The sequence below is a fragment of the Platichthys flesus genome, chromosome 15 (genome assembly GCF_949316205.1).
Source record: "Platichthys flesus chromosome 15, fPlaFle2.1, whole genome shotgun sequence".
Lineage (NCBI taxonomy): Eukaryota > Metazoa > Chordata > Actinopteri > Pleuronectiformes > Pleuronectidae > Platichthys > Platichthys flesus.
Window position 1 is genome coordinate 17,897,766 of NC_084959.1, and position 21,646 is coordinate 17,919,411.

The 21,646-nt window shown below is 43.0% G+C and overlaps 1 protein-coding gene across 1 annotated transcript in view; it reads right to left on the reverse strand.

Moving 5' to 3' along the window:
* Nucleotides 1-33: 33 nt before the first annotated feature.
* LOC133969297 (peripheral-type benzodiazepine receptor-associated protein 1-like) overlaps nucleotides 34-21,646 on the reverse strand; it is a 60,269-nt gene continuing 38,656 nt past the window's right edge. The window contains exons 14-31 of the mRNA XM_062405688.1: nucleotides 20,622-20,827; nucleotides 17,806-17,912; nucleotides 17,604-17,713; nucleotides 16,652-17,527; nucleotides 15,275-15,426; nucleotides 14,682-15,161; nucleotides 14,191-14,577; nucleotides 13,037-13,192; nucleotides 11,970-12,782; nucleotides 10,866-10,965; nucleotides 8,966-9,108; nucleotides 8,280-8,448; nucleotides 7,342-7,410; nucleotides 6,632-6,679; nucleotides 5,774-5,901; nucleotides 5,609-5,680; nucleotides 4,564-4,683; nucleotides 34-3,991 (exon numbers count right to left, since the gene is read on the reverse strand). Coding sequence (XP_062261672.1) covers nucleotides 3,653-3,991; nucleotides 4,564-4,683; nucleotides 5,609-5,680; nucleotides 5,774-5,901; nucleotides 6,632-6,679; nucleotides 7,342-7,410; nucleotides 8,280-8,448; nucleotides 8,966-9,108; nucleotides 10,866-10,965; nucleotides 11,970-12,782; nucleotides 13,037-13,192; nucleotides 14,191-14,577; nucleotides 14,682-15,161; nucleotides 15,275-15,426; nucleotides 16,652-17,527; nucleotides 17,604-17,713; nucleotides 17,806-17,912; nucleotides 20,622-20,827 — 4,475 coding nt within the window. The 3' untranslated portion in view covers nucleotides 34-3,652. The remainder of the gene's footprint in view (nucleotides 3,992-4,563; nucleotides 4,684-5,608; nucleotides 5,681-5,773; nucleotides 5,902-6,631; nucleotides 6,680-7,341; nucleotides 7,411-8,279; nucleotides 8,449-8,965; nucleotides 9,109-10,865; nucleotides 10,966-11,969; nucleotides 12,783-13,036; nucleotides 13,193-14,190; nucleotides 14,578-14,681; nucleotides 15,162-15,274; nucleotides 15,427-16,651; nucleotides 17,528-17,603; nucleotides 17,714-17,805; nucleotides 17,913-20,621; nucleotides 20,828-21,646) is intronic.

Sequence of the window (21,646 nt, forward strand, 5' to 3'; positions counted from 1 at the left end):
GAACATGAAGAAGTACTTGGCTCGAGACTCGTGTTTTCTGTGAAAATAAACATACTTTATTCCTGTAAAAAGATCCATATGCAAAGAAACCATCACATTTTCAAGTCAACGGGTCCTCTGTGTTCTACATCTTTAGTTCATGTTCTTCCGGCGACACTGCCTGGACATGCAAAAACAAAACAGCAACTGAAAAAAACAGATTAACAAAAATATTTACACATGAGCTTTCAAAAGGATTATTGATCAAAACAGTGACATATATAAAAATGTTCATCTTCCACTGGTAACAAACAATGAACGCAGATCCGGAAAGATGAGGAAAAAAAAGAAAAAGAAAAAAAAAAAAGTTTCCCGCACTGCATGAAAATATAGCACAAGCCCCAACACTGTTCATTATTTACACAAAGCTCCTACAGCTTCTCTCCCACTACTGCGGCCATCTACATATACTGTAGACGAGTCAGCCTAGAAAAACAGCAACGTGACGAGAACGTAAATAAGGCCAAACATGGGTATAACATTGTTCTGCATGCAGTCAATAAACATCCTGTAAACAACAGATTAAGACTAAACAAGGTCGTCTCGTAAGGCTAAATATAATCAGCAGAGCTAAAATGATACCTACCCGCCTACTCGCTACACAGCAGGTCGAGGAATACTTGTGCATTAAAGGCCATCAAATACGAGATCAGTACAAATATTCACTGTACATTTCGGCAACTTTTGAGCATCCACTCCCCCTTAAGAAAAACATGAAACAGAAAAAACCACTTAACAGCCTCAGTCTCAGTCCAATCCTAAAGTGTCTCTGTCAACCTGCCCTCGATTTTACTCTCACCGCCATCGTGCTCCCTTTGTGTAACACTCACAAACGATTCAAAACATTCATGACATTAAAGTAGAAAAGGATGTTCTGACTCTGTCTGCCCTGTGCGGGGGAACTTCAGCGGCACGCTCCTCTCCCCCACTCTGCTGGATGCTGCGCTAACAGGCAAAGCACCAAATAGTTTGGCATAATTGTGCAGCCTTTCAACAGCCAGGGTCCACAGGTGGCTCAGCGTGAATGACTGCGATTAAAAAAACCTGAGACGTGACCCCCCCAACAGCGACTCCGCCACACCGGTCCAGAGAGATCCCATCAGACAGAGTGAATAACCACTGCACGGGTTGTAACTGAAAACTAAGGCCTGGTCCGCACATTCACATCACAACCTCTTCATCGTCATCTAACGAGTCAACACACACGACACGCTTCTGTTTTTGTTCCAGTATTGCAGGTCACAATACGCTATATTGCCAAAATGGTTTTACTTAGCTTTAAGTGTAAACGTGTTATGACAGATTAGTGTGTGAACACAAAAACAAACAGCATGGGCTGGTGAAGATGTTTTAACACTGTTTAGCCTGAGCCCAATATTCACACACTGCAATTTCCCTCCTGACATGGAGGCCAAAGAAAGAAAAGTCCCTCGCAGCGCAGTGGAGCCACAGACCACCTGACTGAAAGCTGTTCAGTTTAACAGCCCGCCCTCACATGTGTGAACTTTCGCCTCCCTTTCACTTCCTGTCTGCGCAAGCGAGGGAGCGAATAAACCATTTGCTTCCGGATGTACAGCGAATCGCAGCGTGGCATCACATGGAGTTTGACTTTGGTGAAGTTTGACCCACGGTATTCACTTCGCATTCACGTGTGTGTGACATGTTCACAAAATACAGTGTTGTTAGTGTTAGCTGGTTTTACATGCAGAGATCAGTTACTGCATTCAAACCACAGGGAGTCCCAAAGGCTGACAGGCTGCATGTTCAGCATAAGGCTGTTAACTGCTCACTGTAGCATCAGGTGCCAATTGTTTTTATATGTTTTATATGTCAAATATTTTATGGTTCACAAATATGAGAATTTATGATTTAAATGAAATGATAGTGATTATCTTTGGGTTCTGTAGACAAAATGATCCACAAGGTGGAAACTGCGATGGGCATGTTTTACAGACTGAATAAATTAAGTGTTTAATTAAGAGAAAAGGGGCTCTGGTTTTAATATATTAATTAGTGGCTTTTAAGCTTCTCATCACCTGATACTACATCATTTTACAAACACTACAATGTCTCTCTCTCTCTCACACACACGTTACATATTACACATTTGTGCAATATGCAACATTTAAGCCAATTATGACAAAAACGTCAAGAGTTCCTGTATACATTTTTGAGAAAGGCATGTGTTTTCAGTCTCATCACGTGTACTGGGCAGCTTCACACTCACACAATCTCACACTCGCACATTTGCATACATGCACACACGCATACACACGAAGTGCAATCCTCCACATTCTTTACATCTAACAGCTCGTTCCACTCTAACAGTCACGACCCCAAATAAATTAGATCCAAACTACAAAAGCATGAAAGTGGATCATCACCGTCTCTGACAGCTTTCTATGACTAAACCTTCTGCCCAGATCACTTCATGCAACTTCGTGATGACCAGGGCTAGAGTCTACAAATAAATAACATGTTCTCTACAAAGTATAAATACTACTAAAGATGAGAAACACACAAGGAACTAGCAGACATATTTAGAATACATCCATTAAGGATGGATAGTGCATTTTCATATTTATAGTCACACAGAACATATAGACTGCAGCTTCTATTTGTTTGCTTCAAATATGTAAAGTGGCACCAGTACATGAGCATTAAAGCTGATGTTAAATAATTAGCTGTGTCTGGAGCTGCTGTTCAGCATTATTTTCTAACAGACTAGTTTAAATGGATATGATCCATTCTTTTATATCAAGCATCAAAGGTACTATATGTAAGAATGTGAAGCAGTTTACATATTTTAAATCACTTCTTTACTGCCAATGTGCAAACTGCCTTAACTTAAAATACAAGATATATTCCACGACTTTCTCGGTTGCTCGTGCACCGATTTTTTAATAAACGACCTGGGACACATTTTTCTGGGAAACTCTAAGCAATGTGAAGCTAACACTCGTTTGGGGGTGGTTGCCTCAAAGCCTCTGTTCTGTTCCCCTACAGCACCAACAGTGCTGGCTTATATTAGCTGGGAAATGGCTTCCACTAATGTCGACATCAAGCAGCTCCCAGCATAACTCCAACACAAACTCCACGTAAGCACAACAAAAAAAGGGGTTAACCTCTGAAGCAGTTTTTAAACATGTCAAAGGAAAGTAACTTCCAATCAACATGATGCTGGTAAACCAAGTTCGGTCTCATGCCTACCTAAGGAGTGTGAGCATGCGCTTGAGCAGCAGGATGTGGACTGCAGTTCACTACCTGTGTCATTAATACCAAGGGTTTTCTGACCTTTACACATAGAACCTTTAAAGCCTCTGTTAAGCCAATGCTTAGATAGTTAGGAAGTATCTGGAGAGTATATTTGGACACTTCAACATGCTCCTCTACATGCTCTGATGCTGCAAGCTGTATGTTGCTGTTTGAACGTACTCTATATCTAACAGCTGGTTTTGCAGTGCTCCAAGGCAAATGTACAGTTACCGGCGGTTAAAGCATCAGTTATTAGACCTGATACTGACAGCCAATAACCGCACAGCCTACCAACTGAGACTAACAGAAAAAAAGTGCATTTGATGCGATGCAAGTCCTGAGTCAGAGGTCCCGACTCTCATTCTTTCTTGCTGGATCCCAGCTTTTTGAATAGCTTCCTGCCTTTGGAGAAAAAGCCTTTCTTCTTCTTGCCTTTTGCAGAGCAGTCTGTCATTGTTGAGCTGTCTGGTGGAACCGGGGCTGGAGGAGAGCAGTGGACCTCCACTGCAGCTGGAGTAACAGCTGGACCAGGAGAAGGGCTCCTGTCGGACGGGAGGCCTACAGAGGCGGCTGGTTTGGCTGGTGTGTCGGTGCGCTCCGTTGGGTCAGGGCGAGGAGGTTCTGTTTGGGCATTCAAAGAGTCTTCTGCTGTTGAGCATCCAGGATGTTGTGATTCTGTAGAAGACGTCACAGTAACCTTCAGGAGGAAATTAAGAGTGTTAGAATGACCAAGAAAAATATTAATGATTAATATAATTTGGCAGACGATCTTATCCAAAGCGACTTACAATTAGTGCATTCAACATCTATGAGTATCATACAACAGGGGGACACTAGCATAGGAAACACACAAGGGAGGAGGCTCACTCAAACCTGTGTTTCAGTAAACTAGATACGAGGTGGGAGTAGGAGTGGTGCGGAACTATTGTTGAAGGAAGTGAAGGTGACATGTACTGGGAGGGAAGAGGAGTAACTAGGACCATTGAGCAGCTGCAGTTCTGTTTGATAACACTTACAATCAAGTCTCAAAGTGCACACTTCGTTTGTGCTTCTGTACAAGGCCATGCAGGAATCAGTGAGGCAGAAAAATTCGACAGGGCAATATTAAAGAAGCAGAACAGAAAATGACAGAATGCAGTCACTAGAAATACAAGTGATGGAAAAATAAAGTTCCAAAAACGAGTTTATGACAGTGAACATAACACGTTATGTAAGAGGAGGACGTCCACCGTTCATTATCCAGCAGCGTGTCGTTATAGACAGAAGTACCTGTGATTCTCTCTTGGGTTCTGTTGCAGGCTGAGCAGTGACAGGTTCTGCAGGGGCGTCTTCTGGTAAAGCCTGCAGGAAGTTGGACGGGACCAAGCCTCTGTGTCCATTCAAATCTCCCTGCAGAAAGAATTGATCAGATTTAAAGACGTATATCGTGAGTGAATATATATATATATATACTTTTTTTTTAATGTAAAGTGTGTGTATGCTGCACATATATAACATTATATTCTTTAATGTATAATGTCTATATTGTTACCATGTGTATTTCAAGTATCTTCCATATTAATTGTGCTGGATCTCTTTTGCACAAAGATTTTCTTTATTTACTTTGGCTAGTACAGTGCCCGTTCTAAACCTGCCTGGAACTGGCTGTTTTCTTGGTCTGTTGTGATGCTGGTTGCAGTTTTCTTTCTGAAATGCTACAGGACTCAGTCCACAGAACCCTGAACATGCAGCACTGCTGCACAAAGAGCTGTTCACCTGTTTATTTAGAGCTCAGTGAAGCACGACTCATTACGCAGAACCAAGAACTGGAGAATCAGTTGTTGTTGCTGTTGGTGTTGTGGATGAGCTGTTTTCATGAATGACAACAACACTTACGCTAATGAGTCCCAGCCGCCAATGCTACAGAGTCGTGGTGTGCTGATCATTCAAAGATTATTAATATTGAACGTATCACATGTCTAAATCGCACCAAATTTGACCCTGCACTTCCTTGTGCCCTTAACATTACACACGCCCAACGTGAATCAGATAAGGCAACAAATTGAAACTGTTCTTGGGACATGTGAGCCTCATACAAACAGATATTTCTATAATTATTAGATGGATAATGTTAATAGTGTTAATTATCTTTGATGTAAGCTCTTACTTAATTTATTTTATTTGTATTATTAATCCAGTGTTGCTGTAAAGTAAGATCAGGAAAGTCAGATCTCATCTTGTGTTTCTCAGTCTTTTCAACAATGACAAAATTGATTGGATTTTTTGAAGTGTAGTACTGAAACTATAACTATTAAAAAGACATGTTAACACTCACGTAGAAGAAGCCATCTTCATCCATGTCACCAAACACATGTATGATGTCTCCCGCACTGAAGGTCAGCTCAGCCTGAACAGAAACAGAAAAGATGATGAACAAAAACTACCACGAAACACAAAGCATGTTCCTTCCAATCAAAACATGAGCCTGTGTAAGCCTGACCTCTATGTCAGTGTTGGGGGAGCTCTCTCGTGGGTCATAATCAAAGATGGCGACCATCCTGCGAGCTCCTGGGGCTGCACTCCCTGCAGCTGCAGCAACAGTAGCAGCAGCAGCAGACTGGTTGGGATCTGTCAGTCGAACAGAGGGGGACAAACAATTCAGTTTAATAATGAGGAATGAGATGTCTCTGCACTCCCCGTCAGCTCATCGTGCCTGCATGTCCAACTCACTCAGCGTCATGCTAAGCTGAGGAACAGGTCACAGCACTGCAGTCAAACAGAAAAAATAAAGACAACAGCAAGTTAGCACAGAGTCGTGGCAGCTGGAGCTGTGCTGCTGTTTTAAACATCATTCAGAGGAAAGATTTGTCAGGAGCTGAGGTGTGAACTCTTTCCTTCACTGTTAGTGTAGATGAAGACAAAAAGTAAACATCTGATTAAACCTAAACTGTGAAATGAAAAGAGGAGTTAGCAGGAGAAACTGTTTGACATTTATAACTGGGGGTAACCAGAGAACTCAGGGATACTAAAAATGTTGGATTTTCATTTATTCTCCTCTCAAGAAAAACATTATAATGTCTTTTAACAATTTCCATCCCAGATGAAAAAGTTGATATTGTTCAGTTAGCCCCCAATTAATCGAACAGTTCCTCATGAGGATGTTTAAAGGTGAGTTGTGATGTTATCAGCCGCTACAACACATTTGTGTGTTCATAACCATTAAAAATAAACAAAAGGTCACAAAATGTACTGAAATGATCCAGTAGACACATGCTGGCCTCCAGTGGACAGTGTCGGCAGTCGTTTGCACATGCAGGGACAAACAGAGAGGCAGAAGGTCAAAGGGCTAACCACAAACCTTGGCTGGAGGAGTCTACGCTCTCCTCCCAGAGTGCTGCAGACTCCACTGGAAGAGACGTGGTGGGGGGGCGGGAGAGCATGAGCATCAAATCGCAGCAACGGTAGAAAATATATACACATTAGACCTCCAAAGCCAGAATCTGAAGTTAAAGTACGTCTCAGAGTCACAGATGGAGATCAGAGGGGATTGACTAGTGATTTTCAGATTTATGTGATCATGTAATGCATTTGGGACAGAGCAGCAGTACACTGGCAAAATGACTGTTGGGAGAGACTATCGTTCGATAAGTGACACGCTGCCACGTTCTGCTGCTCTGCCTTCTGTGTATTACATGAACAGCCAATGGAAGCTGACGAGAGGGACCCAGTACTCATGCATGTGCAGTGGAACAGTTGTGGAGATGTTGCACAAACGTTAACAAAAATCATAAAATGTTAACCTGCTACCCTGAATAACCGTTTAACACAGAGGTAGCAAGGATAAGGCCTTAAATTATAGAATATGAAACTATTATAAAGGGAGAACTATTCACGATTGTAATATTTGACTACAACTGATTACATTACAACAGCAGCTGAACTTAAATTCCCCCTCACTGAAAAAAACCAATAGCTACATTGAAAGAGACATAAAGACAAGCAAACCAGAAAACCAGAGAGGAGCAGAAAGGATGACGGTGGGAAGCTGCAATCTGCAGCCAGACACACCTTTCTTGGATCGCCTCGGTTTCGGTGGTGGAACAGCGCGGCGTGGAAGCTGTGCGTGTGTGCGAGTGCCTTTATGGGGTTTTAGACAGGAAAACCAAAAAAAAACAAAAACCAAAAAGAAACACAGAGGTGCAATTCTTGAGATAAGCAGACACCAGACAAAATAGACAATGAGAAGCCAAAGTGGAGAGCAATTCAAAAATGACAACCAGCGAGCAGCAGACAGTGAGAACAAGTGGAAGTGAACAAGTTAAACCATCTGCAAATACCGCTCTGGGCTGGAAGCTTGAAACAGAAGCAAAGTGAATGCTGGATTTTACTAGGTGTCTCACTACGACTCACCACCGGCAGACACTTTGTGATAAATGTATTCTTTAGAGACCTGCATTTAATGCAGTCACTGAGAATATGTAGATGGTTATGATTTGCTTAATAGCAACACAGTGAACAAGAATCCATGAAAGCAAAAAGAAATGTCTTTAGAGAAGATTTGGTTCCATTTTATAAACCAAATCTGATCTCAGACATGTGTTTGTGCCTCCGGCTGGGTCAATTGGTCTCAGAGTTTTACCTTCACGTCGTACCGAAGAAAAACATTTGTATTTTTATTTTCCACCTATGGACTCCAGGCAAAAATATGCCAACATGCGTCAATAAATCACAGGTAAATATCAAGTCCATATTTCACAACAGTGGATTCTGCTACACATGTGCTGCTATTTTCACTTGCCACTTAAACATGAACAATGGTGATGTTATGATTAAAAACATTCACCTACAACAAGAATGTCCAGATATACTCATTTCCACGTGTAACATATCAAATATCACATGACACAATTACAGTATGTGAACAGTTGACAGATCATTTGGTCTGAAATCTACTGACTAAAACATCTTCAGGTAGCTGCTAAATCTTTGAGTGACAGTGGACATACCTATCTTCTCCACGGAGGCGGCTGTGGACAGGAAGCCCTGCTGCAGGAGCTGCTGCCGGGTCTCCTCGTCCTCCACCTGGATCTCAGACACCATGTTACACGGCACATAACCCAGACGACCAGCGGACTCCCCTTGGTAGAACCCGTCTGAGTCTTTATCTCCGTAAACCTGAGAAAAGGAGTGTAAAGACTTAAATAATAATTAAGTTAGCGTCTGGTCAAAAACCCCACTAACATCTGGCTTTTTGCGTTGGCTCTGGATCTGATCTGCAGTGATGGAAACGTGATATTGCGGTGAATGTGCTAATTAGCAAAGACGGTGAGTTTTGAAACCGCCTTAGTTTTCAATGTGTTTGTGATGTCCAACATTTTGCATTGCAAACTCCACTACTGGCAATAGGAAAGCAGTCAATCTCCTTTTCTAGGGAGTTTACCCACGTTTAAAAGCCTGCGTATACCAGCTTGTTTTGGTGTAAAAGAGGTGTGTAAGTGTGTAACTGCAATGTTTGCGCTTTCAGAGGACAGTTTACAGTAATGTTCCAAAATGACTTCTGAGAGATCCATTACACATATTTATTGTCTCTATAGTCTGCATACTAAACCACTGGGCATACTTTAGTCTTTCTGTTACAGTGAATCTGTCAAGATTGCATTGTGTGGTGTGTGACCACCAGTGAAGGACATACTTTGATGATCTGTCCTTCAGTGAAGGGCAGCTCCTCCTCCGCAGCATCAGGATTGGGGGACATGGAGGTGGGATCATAAGGGAAGAGGGCCACAAAGATGCGTATGTCACCGTCTCCTTTGACCTTTGTTGAATCGACCCCACCTGCATGTGTACGCATGCGCATACACGACACACAAACCCACACACATACACGCACAAACAGGAATTAAGATAGTGTTAAACCGACATAGCTCTGAGCTTTCACACACATCTCTGCTTTTGATTAGAGACTGACCATGTTGTGAGAATTGGTTACATTACTATCAGAATACTATATCAGTTACTTCTTACGTACCTTCTCTAAGTATGTATTTAAAAGGTCCAAATTGATTCTTATAAGAGATAAGATTGTATAAAGAAACAAATTGTCAATCAATTAATCAACAGCAAATTCAGCCACTATTTTTATAATCCGATAGTTGTTTGGGTAATTTTCCTTTAGCAAAAATAGCTGGTTCTCAAATGGGTTGATTTGATATGATGTCTTTGGTGTACATGAGAATATTTTTGTATGTTGAACAAAACATGCTTATAAATGTGGCACTGGGCTGTTGGACAAATGGTAAATTAACAACTGATTCTGCAAATTAATCAATAATGAGAATGATAAGTAGTCCTAGCCTTTATTTTACTTAAACATTTGTTTTTATGCAATTCATTTCCTCTGATTGTTTGTTTGTATGCTGCTATTTTAACTATGCTGCTGTTTCTCTATAATTCAACTGTTTCGATTATTTCAATGCATCAGATCCTTTGCAAAGGAGCCATGCATCGCTTGCAACGAGTTCTGCAAAAAGTACAGCTAGTGTGCCCCACCCCCACCGCCCACCAGTAGCAGTACAGCACAGGCATGTCCTTAAAACAGGTAATCAAGCTAAACCACTGATCCTAAGCTGTGTGAGCCGTTTGAAAAAAACGTGCACCCGTTCATGATCTGAAGCCACCGAGCAACAGAGGAAACATTGCGGGTCAACCATTCTCTCCGATCTGACAACAAAGCTACAAGCCAACATATAAAGATAATAACAACATTTTCAAAATGTGCTTTTAATACATTCCATGTCACAGATCATGCACAGCAACATATAAAAGTGAATTGTAGCGCGGTCTACATCAGAGCAGGCCCCAGACACGACACCAGTGTGACTAAAGGCATTACAACTGTAACCTGTTAGACAGCGAGACAAATTTGAAGAGCTGTAATGAGACTTTAAGCTGCACTAAAGAGACGTGTTCTCTATCTCATTACAGAGAATCAGCCCATCTGTGGCAAGAGTCACGGGCCGACAACACACTTTCACATCCTCACTGATTCTCTAGTCGATAGTGCAGAACTTCTGCATGCTCCCTTCCTCTATCTTTGTGCACGTGTAACACTTGTGCACTGGTCTGTGTTGTCAATATAAAGGTTTATTGAAGGAGCGTGCAGTCTGTGTCATTCAGACAAATGAGGAGAGGCAAGTGAAGGAACATGTTGAGAGAGGAAGAGAAAAAGAGAGAGGTGCTTGCACGTCTACACCGCAGCCTAGTTCTCTGCTTGCTAATCGAGGTTACTATTTTAATGTCTGTCACTTCCTCCTGTCATGACAAGCCACTTTGGGTTAAGCCGGTTCTCAGCTTAGCAGGCTCTCTCCCACTTCTCCACGGCAGCTACAGCAGCTCCTCCTCTCTGACACCCTCCCCCTGCTCACTCTTCCTACAAAAGGTGCTAATCTCACTGCCATCATGTTAGACAAGGGGGTGGAGGCTTTACAACAGAGAGCACAGGTGTGTCAGCATCACCTCATACATTTTAACTGCATTTGACAAACAGGACACAGAGCCACACAGGAGGAGGTAAAGAACAAAGCATATCTGACCTTTCAGTTGCTTGGCCTGCAAGCATGCTGGTTTAGAGGAGGGATCAGCCTGGCCCCCCCACGATGGACCTGCCACAGCTGGAGGGACTGGGCCGGGCTCCTGTTAAATATAGAGAAAAATAAACAGGTCAAAGGGGGAAAAAAATATTCTCAAACACAGAAACACAGATTCACAGGGAGGGGAGGAGAGGACACCTCAGGGGTTCAGAGGAAAATGAGTGTGGCTGTTCATTTTTCAAGACAATATTTCATTATCTATGCTTCAAATAGTTATGATGTACTGAGCTCTTAAGTATTTCAATACTACAGCAAATGCTAAAGACACTGGGATTTCTAACATCCTACTGTTTCAACATTAACATGTTCCGTTTTTGCATTGTAACCCTCAGCAGATTCAGACAAACATCAATGCACATTAACTGGGATGACTGGGCCTCTCTGGGTGCATTTGCATTTGCAGCATTTTGATGGCTGAATGCTTGGTTTGCCACTGTGTGTTGCTTTGGGATGGTTTTCCTCTTTCCAATGGCTAGAGTGCTTTCTCTCTGAAACGGGTTCAGGAAGTGTTGCAGATATTCATGCTTGAGACATATTTGATGGATGATTTGATGCTTGAAATGTTAGAGGAGCAGCGTCTAACACAGGCAGCGTGGATGCTCTAGAGTGATAATTGAAGTCAAAATTAAAAGCTAGAAGTTTTGCCCAGGCATCCAGTGAGGCCTAGGCATAAGGGAACATTGACTAGTTCAGGACAAAAGATTAGTGGTTTTCAAGGAGAATAGAGGATAATGTGACGGTGGTGTGAATTAGTGCAGTCAGAAAGAGGGAGATCAGATTCAGTTATGAATAGATTGTAGCAGAATTAGAAATCTGAAGGTAGACAGTATTGATGAACTGGTTCAGATGATTAGCAGTGACTCTGGCCCCAAGTTAAAATACTGTGGGGTGTTTTAAGGCAAAACTACCTGACCTCCCTCTGTCCACTGCAGTTGTGATAAAGTAAAGTAAGTGTGGTTATTTCTTCTACTGAGTACTGGGGTACTCTCCACTATGGGTTAGAGCCACACGGCTACAGGGGGAGAGGATTGGGCTGGGACAACACACCCGTTGTGGCTGGCCTGCAGTGACATTGACAGGTGGATCAGTCTTCAGCTCACGGTGGAGAGGAGGCCTGCCGTGCTCCATCTGAGCCCCTTCCACCCACCACTCGGAGCTCATCTGCTCCATCGCCACCTCCCCAGGACCGTACTTTGCGGGCTCCTCACTATCATCGGTGCCGTACTCCAAGTCAATCTCCACCGGACGACCAACAGTTGACTTAACAGTCCGTACTGTTTTGCTGACTGGGTAGGGTCTTTGCGGGGGAGGGCCCTGGCTGAGGCTGCCTGCTGCAGCACCAGTCCTCTGACTCCTCAACATGGCCTCCCTCCTAAGGCGGTCCCCTAGCCCTTTTAGCAGCGATTTCTCTCTGCTGACCCGCCTGCTGGTCGGACTCTCGTTTAAACTCTCTTCTTCTTCAGGATAACTGATGGTGTCCACTGTGTCTGCGTAGCGCACCCTTTGCTGCATCTTAGGCTTCACCTGCGAGGGTCCGTGTCTGAGTAAAGGCTCTTTGGTTAGGGATCTTGGATCCCTGTTGAAGTGGTGATGGTTAGGGGGAGCATTCAGGTGTGGGTTGGGTTGATGCTGGTGATGCTGTGGGGCATGACGGAGGCACTCTGAGTCTCTCTGGTGAACGTGGCTGGGCCTGGGCCGAGCTTGCCTGCGGCGGGTTAAAGGATCGTCTTGACTACTATCTTCTTCCTCTGTCATCTCAGGAATGCTGAACAGCTGCTTGCTGGGGTAGACCTGTGGGGGCAACTTCAGGATCCTTTCAAGAACATCCTCATCACTGTCTGAAGGCTCCCAATTGCAAGACTTCAAGGGCCACAGGTCAAAGCAAGCAAGAGTGGGTTGGTGAAGGTAATAATCAATATCATATTGTTCAGTGAAAATGACGGTGCAGATAAAACAGATGACAACCCGGCCATGCAAATGAAAGAGAAAAGAAAGAAGAAAAAAATCAAACAGATGAGGAATACGACAACAGAAGACAAGGCTACATGGCATGGCAAATTGAAGAACCAGAATTTATGAAATCAGCAGAACACAGGTTGCACTCATTCCTTTACCCTGTTAGCGCGAACTGTATATCCCCGTGCCTGTGATTCTCCAAGGTGGTCAGAATAGAAATCCTCCTCCTCCTCCTCCAGGATGTCGGACAGGTCTGATCGGCTGTTGTCTGCATTGTAGTCACTGGGAGGTTCCATAAGCCCTCTGCCATAACTCTGTAAATACGATATGTGAACAGCATCCATTGAGAATTTATTTAGTGATATAATCTTCAGTTTTAAATTCTTGCTTGATCCCTTTCAATTTTTATAGTAGTGTATCATTAACTTAACAAACTGCCATTTTTTGCTCGTGAATCCTATGCTCTTGGATTTTTTTGTGCAACAACCCTGTCGAAGTTCCACAACCAATAACATGCCAGGTGTAGTGTTGACCTCTGGTCAACCAATTAAATGTATGCAATGATCCCTGCCTCGTTGCAGGCCCGTTTGCTTTACTTCAGAGCATCCCGTGAGGGCGGTAACTCTTTAACCAGGTTCATCCACTCCCGCCCTCCACGGCTTTGTTATATTGACTTCCCTTTGCCTTTGTCTATGACTTTTGGAATAAAAGGAGGACGGAGGTGGATGAACTATTGGATGAACCCAGTTTTGCTTCATGCATTGACTCTAATGAAACTAATCTGACTGCATTACAATCACCAAATACATGTCAACTAAAAAAGTATCATTTAAAGGGGAAATGATTTTCGTAAGCTGAATCAGGCTTTAAGACTGGTGCTAATCTTTATCAAATTGCTTCATGAATGTGACTTCTGAAATCAGGGGATTCCTAGTGTACTACACTCTTCCTTCAAATCTGAAAGCTTAGACTCACTCATGACCACTACTGGACATTATGACATTTCCTCAGGTCAGCAGCTGCTCAAATGACTGAACATAATCAAGACAGATAAAGGACAAACTGTTCAAGCTCTAGAAGAAATCATCAACTTTATATGTGGATTATTTGGTGAAATTTAGATCCTACACCTTTTGCAGTATAAAACTACAAGTGCGGGCGATTTCCACAACATCTCAACCAAATGATCTCCCTACTTTCAGACAAGCTCTCAGTTGTGATCAGACTCAGCTGTACCTACAGCACATACTATATTTATCTTTCTAGGGATGAGTCGACTATTTTGAAGTAATCGATGATTGTCAGGACTGACCTGCTGCCTCCCGCTGTACACCGGCTCCTGGTCCTGTCTCAGGAACTCTTCCATAGACACCAGGCGGGTATTCTCATGCTCCCACTCTACCTCTGACTCCTGTGGGGAAGTGCTGAGTGGTCGGAGGACGTTTGTGTCCTGAGGGTTAAGGAGGTCTGTGATCGGGGCTTTGGGTGGGGTAGGGATGTGCTCAGGGATGTCGAGCTTGGCACGGGGGTCCTCGATGAAGTCTGTGATGGATGGGAAAGGACGTATCGTTCCAGGGCTGTTGGTATCTCTTCGCTGCTCCGACATTGCTGCTGCTGCTGTCATTGGTGCTTGTACAGGTGCTGGTACTGCTACTGGAGATAGTTGAGGTGCTGAGGTTTTGGGGGAGGTCACATTTACCTGGAAAGGAGAAAGAGTCTGTGCAGCATGAAATAATGTATTTATTTACTTAATTATTGTAGAAAATACTTGCATTCCCTTATGGACAATAGAGGGACAATTACCACTGGAGTGATGGAGGGGACGACTGGTGATGTGATCTCAGACACGGCTAAGGCAGCAGCAGATGAGGGGTTGGCCCAGGCCTTCACATATGAGGCAGATAAGAGAAGGTCTTCTGACTGAAGAGCAGTAGGAAAGTTGGCAGCAGCCTCCATTGTGAGGCCAGTGTAGTGTGTGTCTGATGGCAAGGTGCTGGGGAGCACAGAGACTTTGGCAGCAGAGTTCATGTAGGATTGCGTTGAGGGCAGGTTACTGGGACCTACAGGGGCACAGGGCAGATGGGGTGGCACAGCTCGGGCGGTGATAGCTGGGCCCGCAATGATGGCATCCAGCTTGGAGGGCACATTGACTGGAAAAGAGTCACAGGACTCGCCATGGGCAGACATTGTGCGGACAGTGAGCTCCTGTGCTGCCTGCAGGGACTGGATCTGAGAGGGCCCCAGCAGTGCACTGCCTGCTGTTGGGGAAGACACCTCCAGCACCTTTGAATAAGAGAACGACAGGTACACACGGTCAAATTTGCTATGTGAAGTTGAAATGATCAAACACAGCTTCATCTTATTAAAAACTTAAGACGGACAAAAACCCTTCTTACCTTTTTCTTATCAGCATATATGGTGTATCCAGTGACACGGACCCCGTTGGAGGTCCCAGTAGCATCTATAGTGACTGGCAGCCAGCTGATGAGGGCGATCCCCGGAGAGGGGCCGTGCTCCAGCTGCACGTCCAGAGGAGCATCAGGTGGACCTGAAGGGGTTGAACGCATCACACAAGGGAAAGCAAAAGATAAAAAAGCATGATTTTATATTAATATATGATGAAGTGAATTGCTCATTCTGAAAATACAAAGTTTGGGATTAGAACTAATTATCACAAAGAGCACATATTTTGAACAAGGAAACTGATGTCTAACACTCTAAAGGGACACTAGGAAATTCAGAAACCATATACCTGAGTTCCCAGTGGGTGGGCATGGAACTTAAACAAATTTAAATGAGTGTTTAGAGAAATTCAATTTAAATCTCATAAATATATATGTTAAAGGCCTAAAGTGCCTCCAATGGACAACAAAATTTAAATTACACCTACACAGCCGTCAGCAAAATACCACAACCGCAAACAGAGCAGATCTTTGTTTCTTCGAGCTAGAGGAGAATTTTAGGTCAATGCTATTTAAGAAGGCTGAAAAAATATCAATCAAATGGAAAAGATGCACAAAAGATAGCCAGTAGTTACGATAATGCAAGCCAGTTGGTACAATACAAAAATTAATTTCTGACGTAACCAATCAAATCGGATAATTCCCTTTCCTTTTCAAGCAATGCATTCTGTGCCAAGGTGCCCTGGTTGTAATATAAAGGCAATGTGCGTCAGAGCAGCTAATAGAAGCAGATCTCATGAATTAATTGATGACCTTTTGTTGGGAGATAGAGAATCAACACGACTTAAGATGAAACATATTCATTTGCATAAAGAGATACAAGCACTGTAGCACTGCTACTGTGCTGCTTTACTTCAACAACTGCAATTCAAAGGTTCAGTGTGATTTTTTAAAGATCTGGACTCTAGTAACTGTGAAGCTATGGGAGGAGTAAGCACCCTGGGCCCGAGTTATTAATACAACATACACACTGGAGTGTTTGCGAATTAAATCATACTGAAAAATCTGATTTTTGCAGTACTAATCCATATATTATTTTTGATCCAGCCATTTTATTGTTCTTCTTTGCAGTAGATCTATCTGATTTACACATCCTTTAACAAAAGTGCCCTTTCAGAATACAAAAATGATGCACTATGTGGGTAATATGTGTGTATCTGAATGACCTGATGGAATAAGCCATGTTCATTACTTTTATCCAATTCAAATGTTTGATTTAATTTTTAGTTTACAAAAATAGTAACAAAAATAAATACATATCACTTCTTCTTCAGAGAGCCTTTAAAAATATAGAAAATACACAATCCTGACCTGCCATCAGTGTGCTGAAGGTGGTTGTAGTGCTTCTGTGTTCACGTCGCTCCACAGGTAACTCCCAAGGTGTGCGGTGTGGCCGCGCCTCCACTTTGACGGTGTACTGCAGGCTGGGCAAGAGGTTATTGAGGCACAGTGAGTGGCAGCCAGCCTTCACCAGCTCACACTCCTCCTCATTCAAGGACACAATGTGCACATAGTTACTGTTGCTGGGCAGCCAGGTCAGGTTGGCAGAGGTGGCGGTGATCCTCTCCATACGCAGCTGTGTGGGCGCCACACAAACGTCCCGACCGACCAACATGCTGCAGCGCAGCTGGTCTGACGGGCCCTTCTCTGTCAGGCTCTGCACTGACACACGGTAGGCCTTGAGGTTTATGTCCAGCCGCTCCAGGACTGCTTTGGTCTGGGAACCGAAGGGCACGTTGATCCGCAGCTCCTGGTCCACATACACGTTATAGCTCCACACATTGCCCCACCCAGCTGGCACCAGCGGTGGGTCCCAGCCAATGATGATGCTCTTGGCGAGCTGCTTGATGAGGGTAAGCTTACGTGGGTAAGGCACAATGTCCACTCCCACCTCCTCCAAATCCAAGTCCAGGCCGTTGGTGAGGGGGGCTGGGACAGCCAAGGCTGATGCTGGGTCTGTGGGGGCTGAGGCAGGGCCAGAGGGAGCAGGTGCCTCTGTCCTTTCTGAGGTGCTGGCGCCAAGGTGGAGGTGATGCTGGTGGCTGGCACTGTGCAGGCTGCTGTCTAGCAGGGAGTTGTGGGTCACGTCCCCTGTCTCTTGATGGTGACTGCTCATGACATCGTCGTCCGATACACGCTCCACAAAGTTCGAGGGGACCAGCCCTCTCCGTCCGTCCATCAGCTCGCCTGATAGGGACCAAAGTAAACAAGTGAATTCCACAAAAAGACAGGAACATGAAAACAAATTAGACTGCGGATTTACCTTCATAGAAGCCATCGTCATCCATGTCTCCATACACATAGATGTACTCTCCAGCAGTTAGTGGTAGCTCCACTTCAGGGTTGTCGTTGGGGCCATCATAAGGATTATAACTGTTTAAAGTAAAATGTTTCATTCAATTTTTTTCTTCACACCCCAGCAAACTGTAGATGTAGTGACTTGACCTCCTCAGTATAAAGCTCACCTATATCTTCCAATGAAAACTTGAAGTTTTGCTGCTCCTCTGCTGGCTGTGTAAGGTGCGGGGGCCACGTCAATGTCTAACTCCTCTACTTCACTGGCAGTGTCCACCTGATAACAACATGTAAAGACCAGTGAATCAATGATAAACTTGAGGCATTTTATTTCAGTGAAAAGTAAAAACACATAAATGGTTGTGAAATGGCTTGAATAAACAAGCATCTGACAAACAAGCCTCTGACAACCGCATCAGTTTCTAGATTATTAGGTACACTTTGCGAACACAAATGAAGACTAATACCACCGTCCTTGGTTATAATGTTCGTATATGTTGTATCTTAATGTTATCACCTCAGCCAAGGAGGTTATGTTTTCATTTCAGTTTCTTTGTCTGATAGCAAAATGTTCAAAAACAACTGAAGACATTTTCTAGAAAGTTGTCGGATGAGAAAGGCATCTATCAAGGATGAACCCAAAACATTTTGGAGTGGATCCTATTAAGGGGGCAGACCCGGGAAATGTCTAGCCTTCATTTAACATTGTAAGATTTTCCTGTGTTTTTGTGAATTTCTCAAGAAATAATACAGACATTTTTAGACATATATAGACACTTTAGAGAATTAACATCTATGAACGGGTAAAATTTGGTGCATACTCAGATAATCATCTGGATCTTGTGAATAGAAACAAGTATTTTCAGTTTGCAGAAAATAACATGCATCTTATGTTAACACATGTATATGCAATAAGGATATAATGTGGCCAATTAGCCTTGGAGTGGCTGTCTAGTTAAAGCTGCTTTAGAGTTGTTGATTCCGCTGTTTGACCATTTTACAGGTCGTTTTACATCATACAGAGTATTACATCTGTATATTACATCTCTTTCATTGATATAGAGGGATTATCCAAAAATAACAATAACACCTGGTCCTGGATATTACAGTGGGCAATAACAGACTTAATGTAGTTGTAGTTTAATGTAGGTGTATGTGTTGCTCTAAATTTGAACACTAGAATTTTCATTTCTACAACAAATTAAATATTGGTTCTTTATACTGTAAAGAAAATTCAGAGGATACATGGGGAAAGGCCAACATGCTGGTTACCTTTGTTACACGTTTCTCGGCAATGTCAGCAAATTTGGTATTGGATGAGTTTGTATTTGTCACATATGAACTTGAAAGGCCACGAGGTGAAGTCCATGACGGTCATTATCGTAAACAGTAAATTATCCCAACATTTTTAGGGGGATGTTAAATCTGACTTAAGATCACAACAAAATATATTGAATGCAAATACAAGACTAGCTGTATGTCACAATAAATTACTGCTCGTGTAAAAAATATAATATTTGTATTATATAATGAATAATATGAATAAGTCACTGTTGCTGGTAGAATCATAATCACACCTGATGCGGAGTAAGAATTCCATTCATACCCAGGAGACATAACACAATAGGAGAGCCTGTTTATTTATAGCTCCCTGGGAAAACCTTTTTAAGGATAATCACTTACAACTACTACTGTGTAACCTTTATAATCCACGGTGGCCAGAGGATTATTTCACTAAAAATGAGCTTTGCAGAGCGGTGTGCAGACGAGTGACGAGATGAAAAGATCACCAACCTGTCTGCTATGCAAGACCAGAGACTGACTCTCTGGAGACATGACACAATTAAAAGACTAAATCCTGGCAGCAGATCCAAATTATTTGTCCTATATATATATATATATATATATATAGGCAAAGGGGGCTCTAGTGTATTCAGCTGTAGTCTGTGAGACTATTCGCGTGAGATGACAGAGAGGGTTAAGGAGGGCTTTTTAATCCATTAAATCCAAACAATCAATGTGCTCGTGCATAGCTGTCTTGGTAATCTTGATGAGTGATCTGCCTGTCTATGCTCGCACAAAGAAAGCAGACATGTTTGCGAGTAGGAGTCCTACAAAAAGGATACATTTTCACAAACCTACAACCAGGGATCTAACACTAACCAACAAATCAAACGTTCGCCAAAAGTAAACCATTCTGGACAACAGTTATCCAAGGGTTTCAAATGTCAAAGAAATATTATTTTCAGCTTAAAAATGGTCAGTTCAAGCCATGATAACAAACTGTATTAGTTTAGGTGACTCCTATTTTAGCGGTGTTAAACAATTTAATAAGTGTATAACAACAATAACAGTAATAGCTGCATGCAGTGTAAGTCAACTTAACCAGAAGCGGCAGTACTAACAACGACAATCATTATGACAAAACATTGTTGATCCATTGTAATTAAGTAAAATACAATACATGATACGATAATTTTTCCACCAGCAAATAAACATTTAATTGATAGTTTGAGAACAGTGACTATGTTGACATGGACACCAATATTCTGACCATTGAACTTATTCAGTATAAGACATAATTTCCATTATGGTGCATACATGAGTTGCTCATAAATAGTTCTGTTAATATGTAACAGAGACTCATTCCAGCTTAATTTGATCGTAACTTATTGGGTTTGACCTTATTTGGGTTGAGGTTATCAGAAAATGCTGTTTAAATTGCATAATCCGCTCAATATTGGAATATTGGTACCCTGGTCAATTTAGTCACGATCAAGTCAACAGGATTTCACAATTTTAGTTCAAACTACAACAGTTATTTGTGCTTTAAGGTGTTTTTTTTAGGTCTATGTATGTCTGCTTATCTTCTTTTTAAATGTACGACACCAGCCTGTGCTTAAAAAAGCCTTTAGGAAACAAAAAAATCTGATCCAAGTGTAGAAATAAATAACAAGAACAAAAAAAGAAATTCTACGGGTTGTACCTCATGTGTTGGGCTTGATTTGTGCGGACTGAGATGGGAATCAGACTTGGGGGTGAGGTGAGTGGACTCTGACTTGCTGTGGGAAGAGCCTGACTTGCTGACGCTGATGGTGGGCAGCTCTCGATGCTTGGTGATGGGCGAGCGCTCCACCCTGGACAGCCCTGCGGCGTGAGGGGTGGCCCCCATCCGCAGTGCAGCCGCCACATCTAGCAGGAGACAGAGGGGAAGAGGATAATAAATAATCCATGACTTTAGCAAACACCTCCAGCCCTCTCACTGGTTAACCTGCTTGAATCCCTGAGCAGCTAGGTGGGTGAGGTCACTGGTTGACATGCAGGACGCTCAAGGTTGAGCCTGGCTGATTAAACAGTGGAGGGTAAAATCCTGTCTCCATCTGTCTGCGGTCAGAGGTCATGCTAAGTTGTGGCAACGTGTGTCACACCAGCACTGTTAAGGTGCTTAACTGGTACCGCGGTCCACAGACATTTCCCCGACCCTCATGTGATGGCGAGCAATATACACAAACTCTGTTACAGTGTTGGACGGCGTGGGTGGGATAGCGGGTTTGAACATGCCGTGCCCAACACATATTATGGGTAACAGAGACAGAGAGCATCCCGAGTGGATCATTACCCTCGGGGCAGGAGAGAGTGTCACCTCCCTCGAGACTCCAGAAGGCTATTTCACCCAGAGACACCATATCCCATGAGCCATCAGTGCAGTCTAAAACACATGAACAGTGTAGGAAAAAGAGGTTGGATACACACAGTAGGAAAGATGTGGACTACTGTAGATTTGCACTGCTGTTATGCTGAGCTTTGGATGGGATTGTGTTATAATGGATATTAATAAAACCTTTCTTGTTTTGTGCATGAAAGTCGAAGCACGCACACATGAAATGAAGGCAATTGTGCTTAATCTATTTTACTGATACAAAATTAAAATACACTGACCCCATGATCAATCTTGGCATTATGTTATGTGCCCCTAGGGTTAAGATGGAAACTGTGAAGTCAATAATAAAT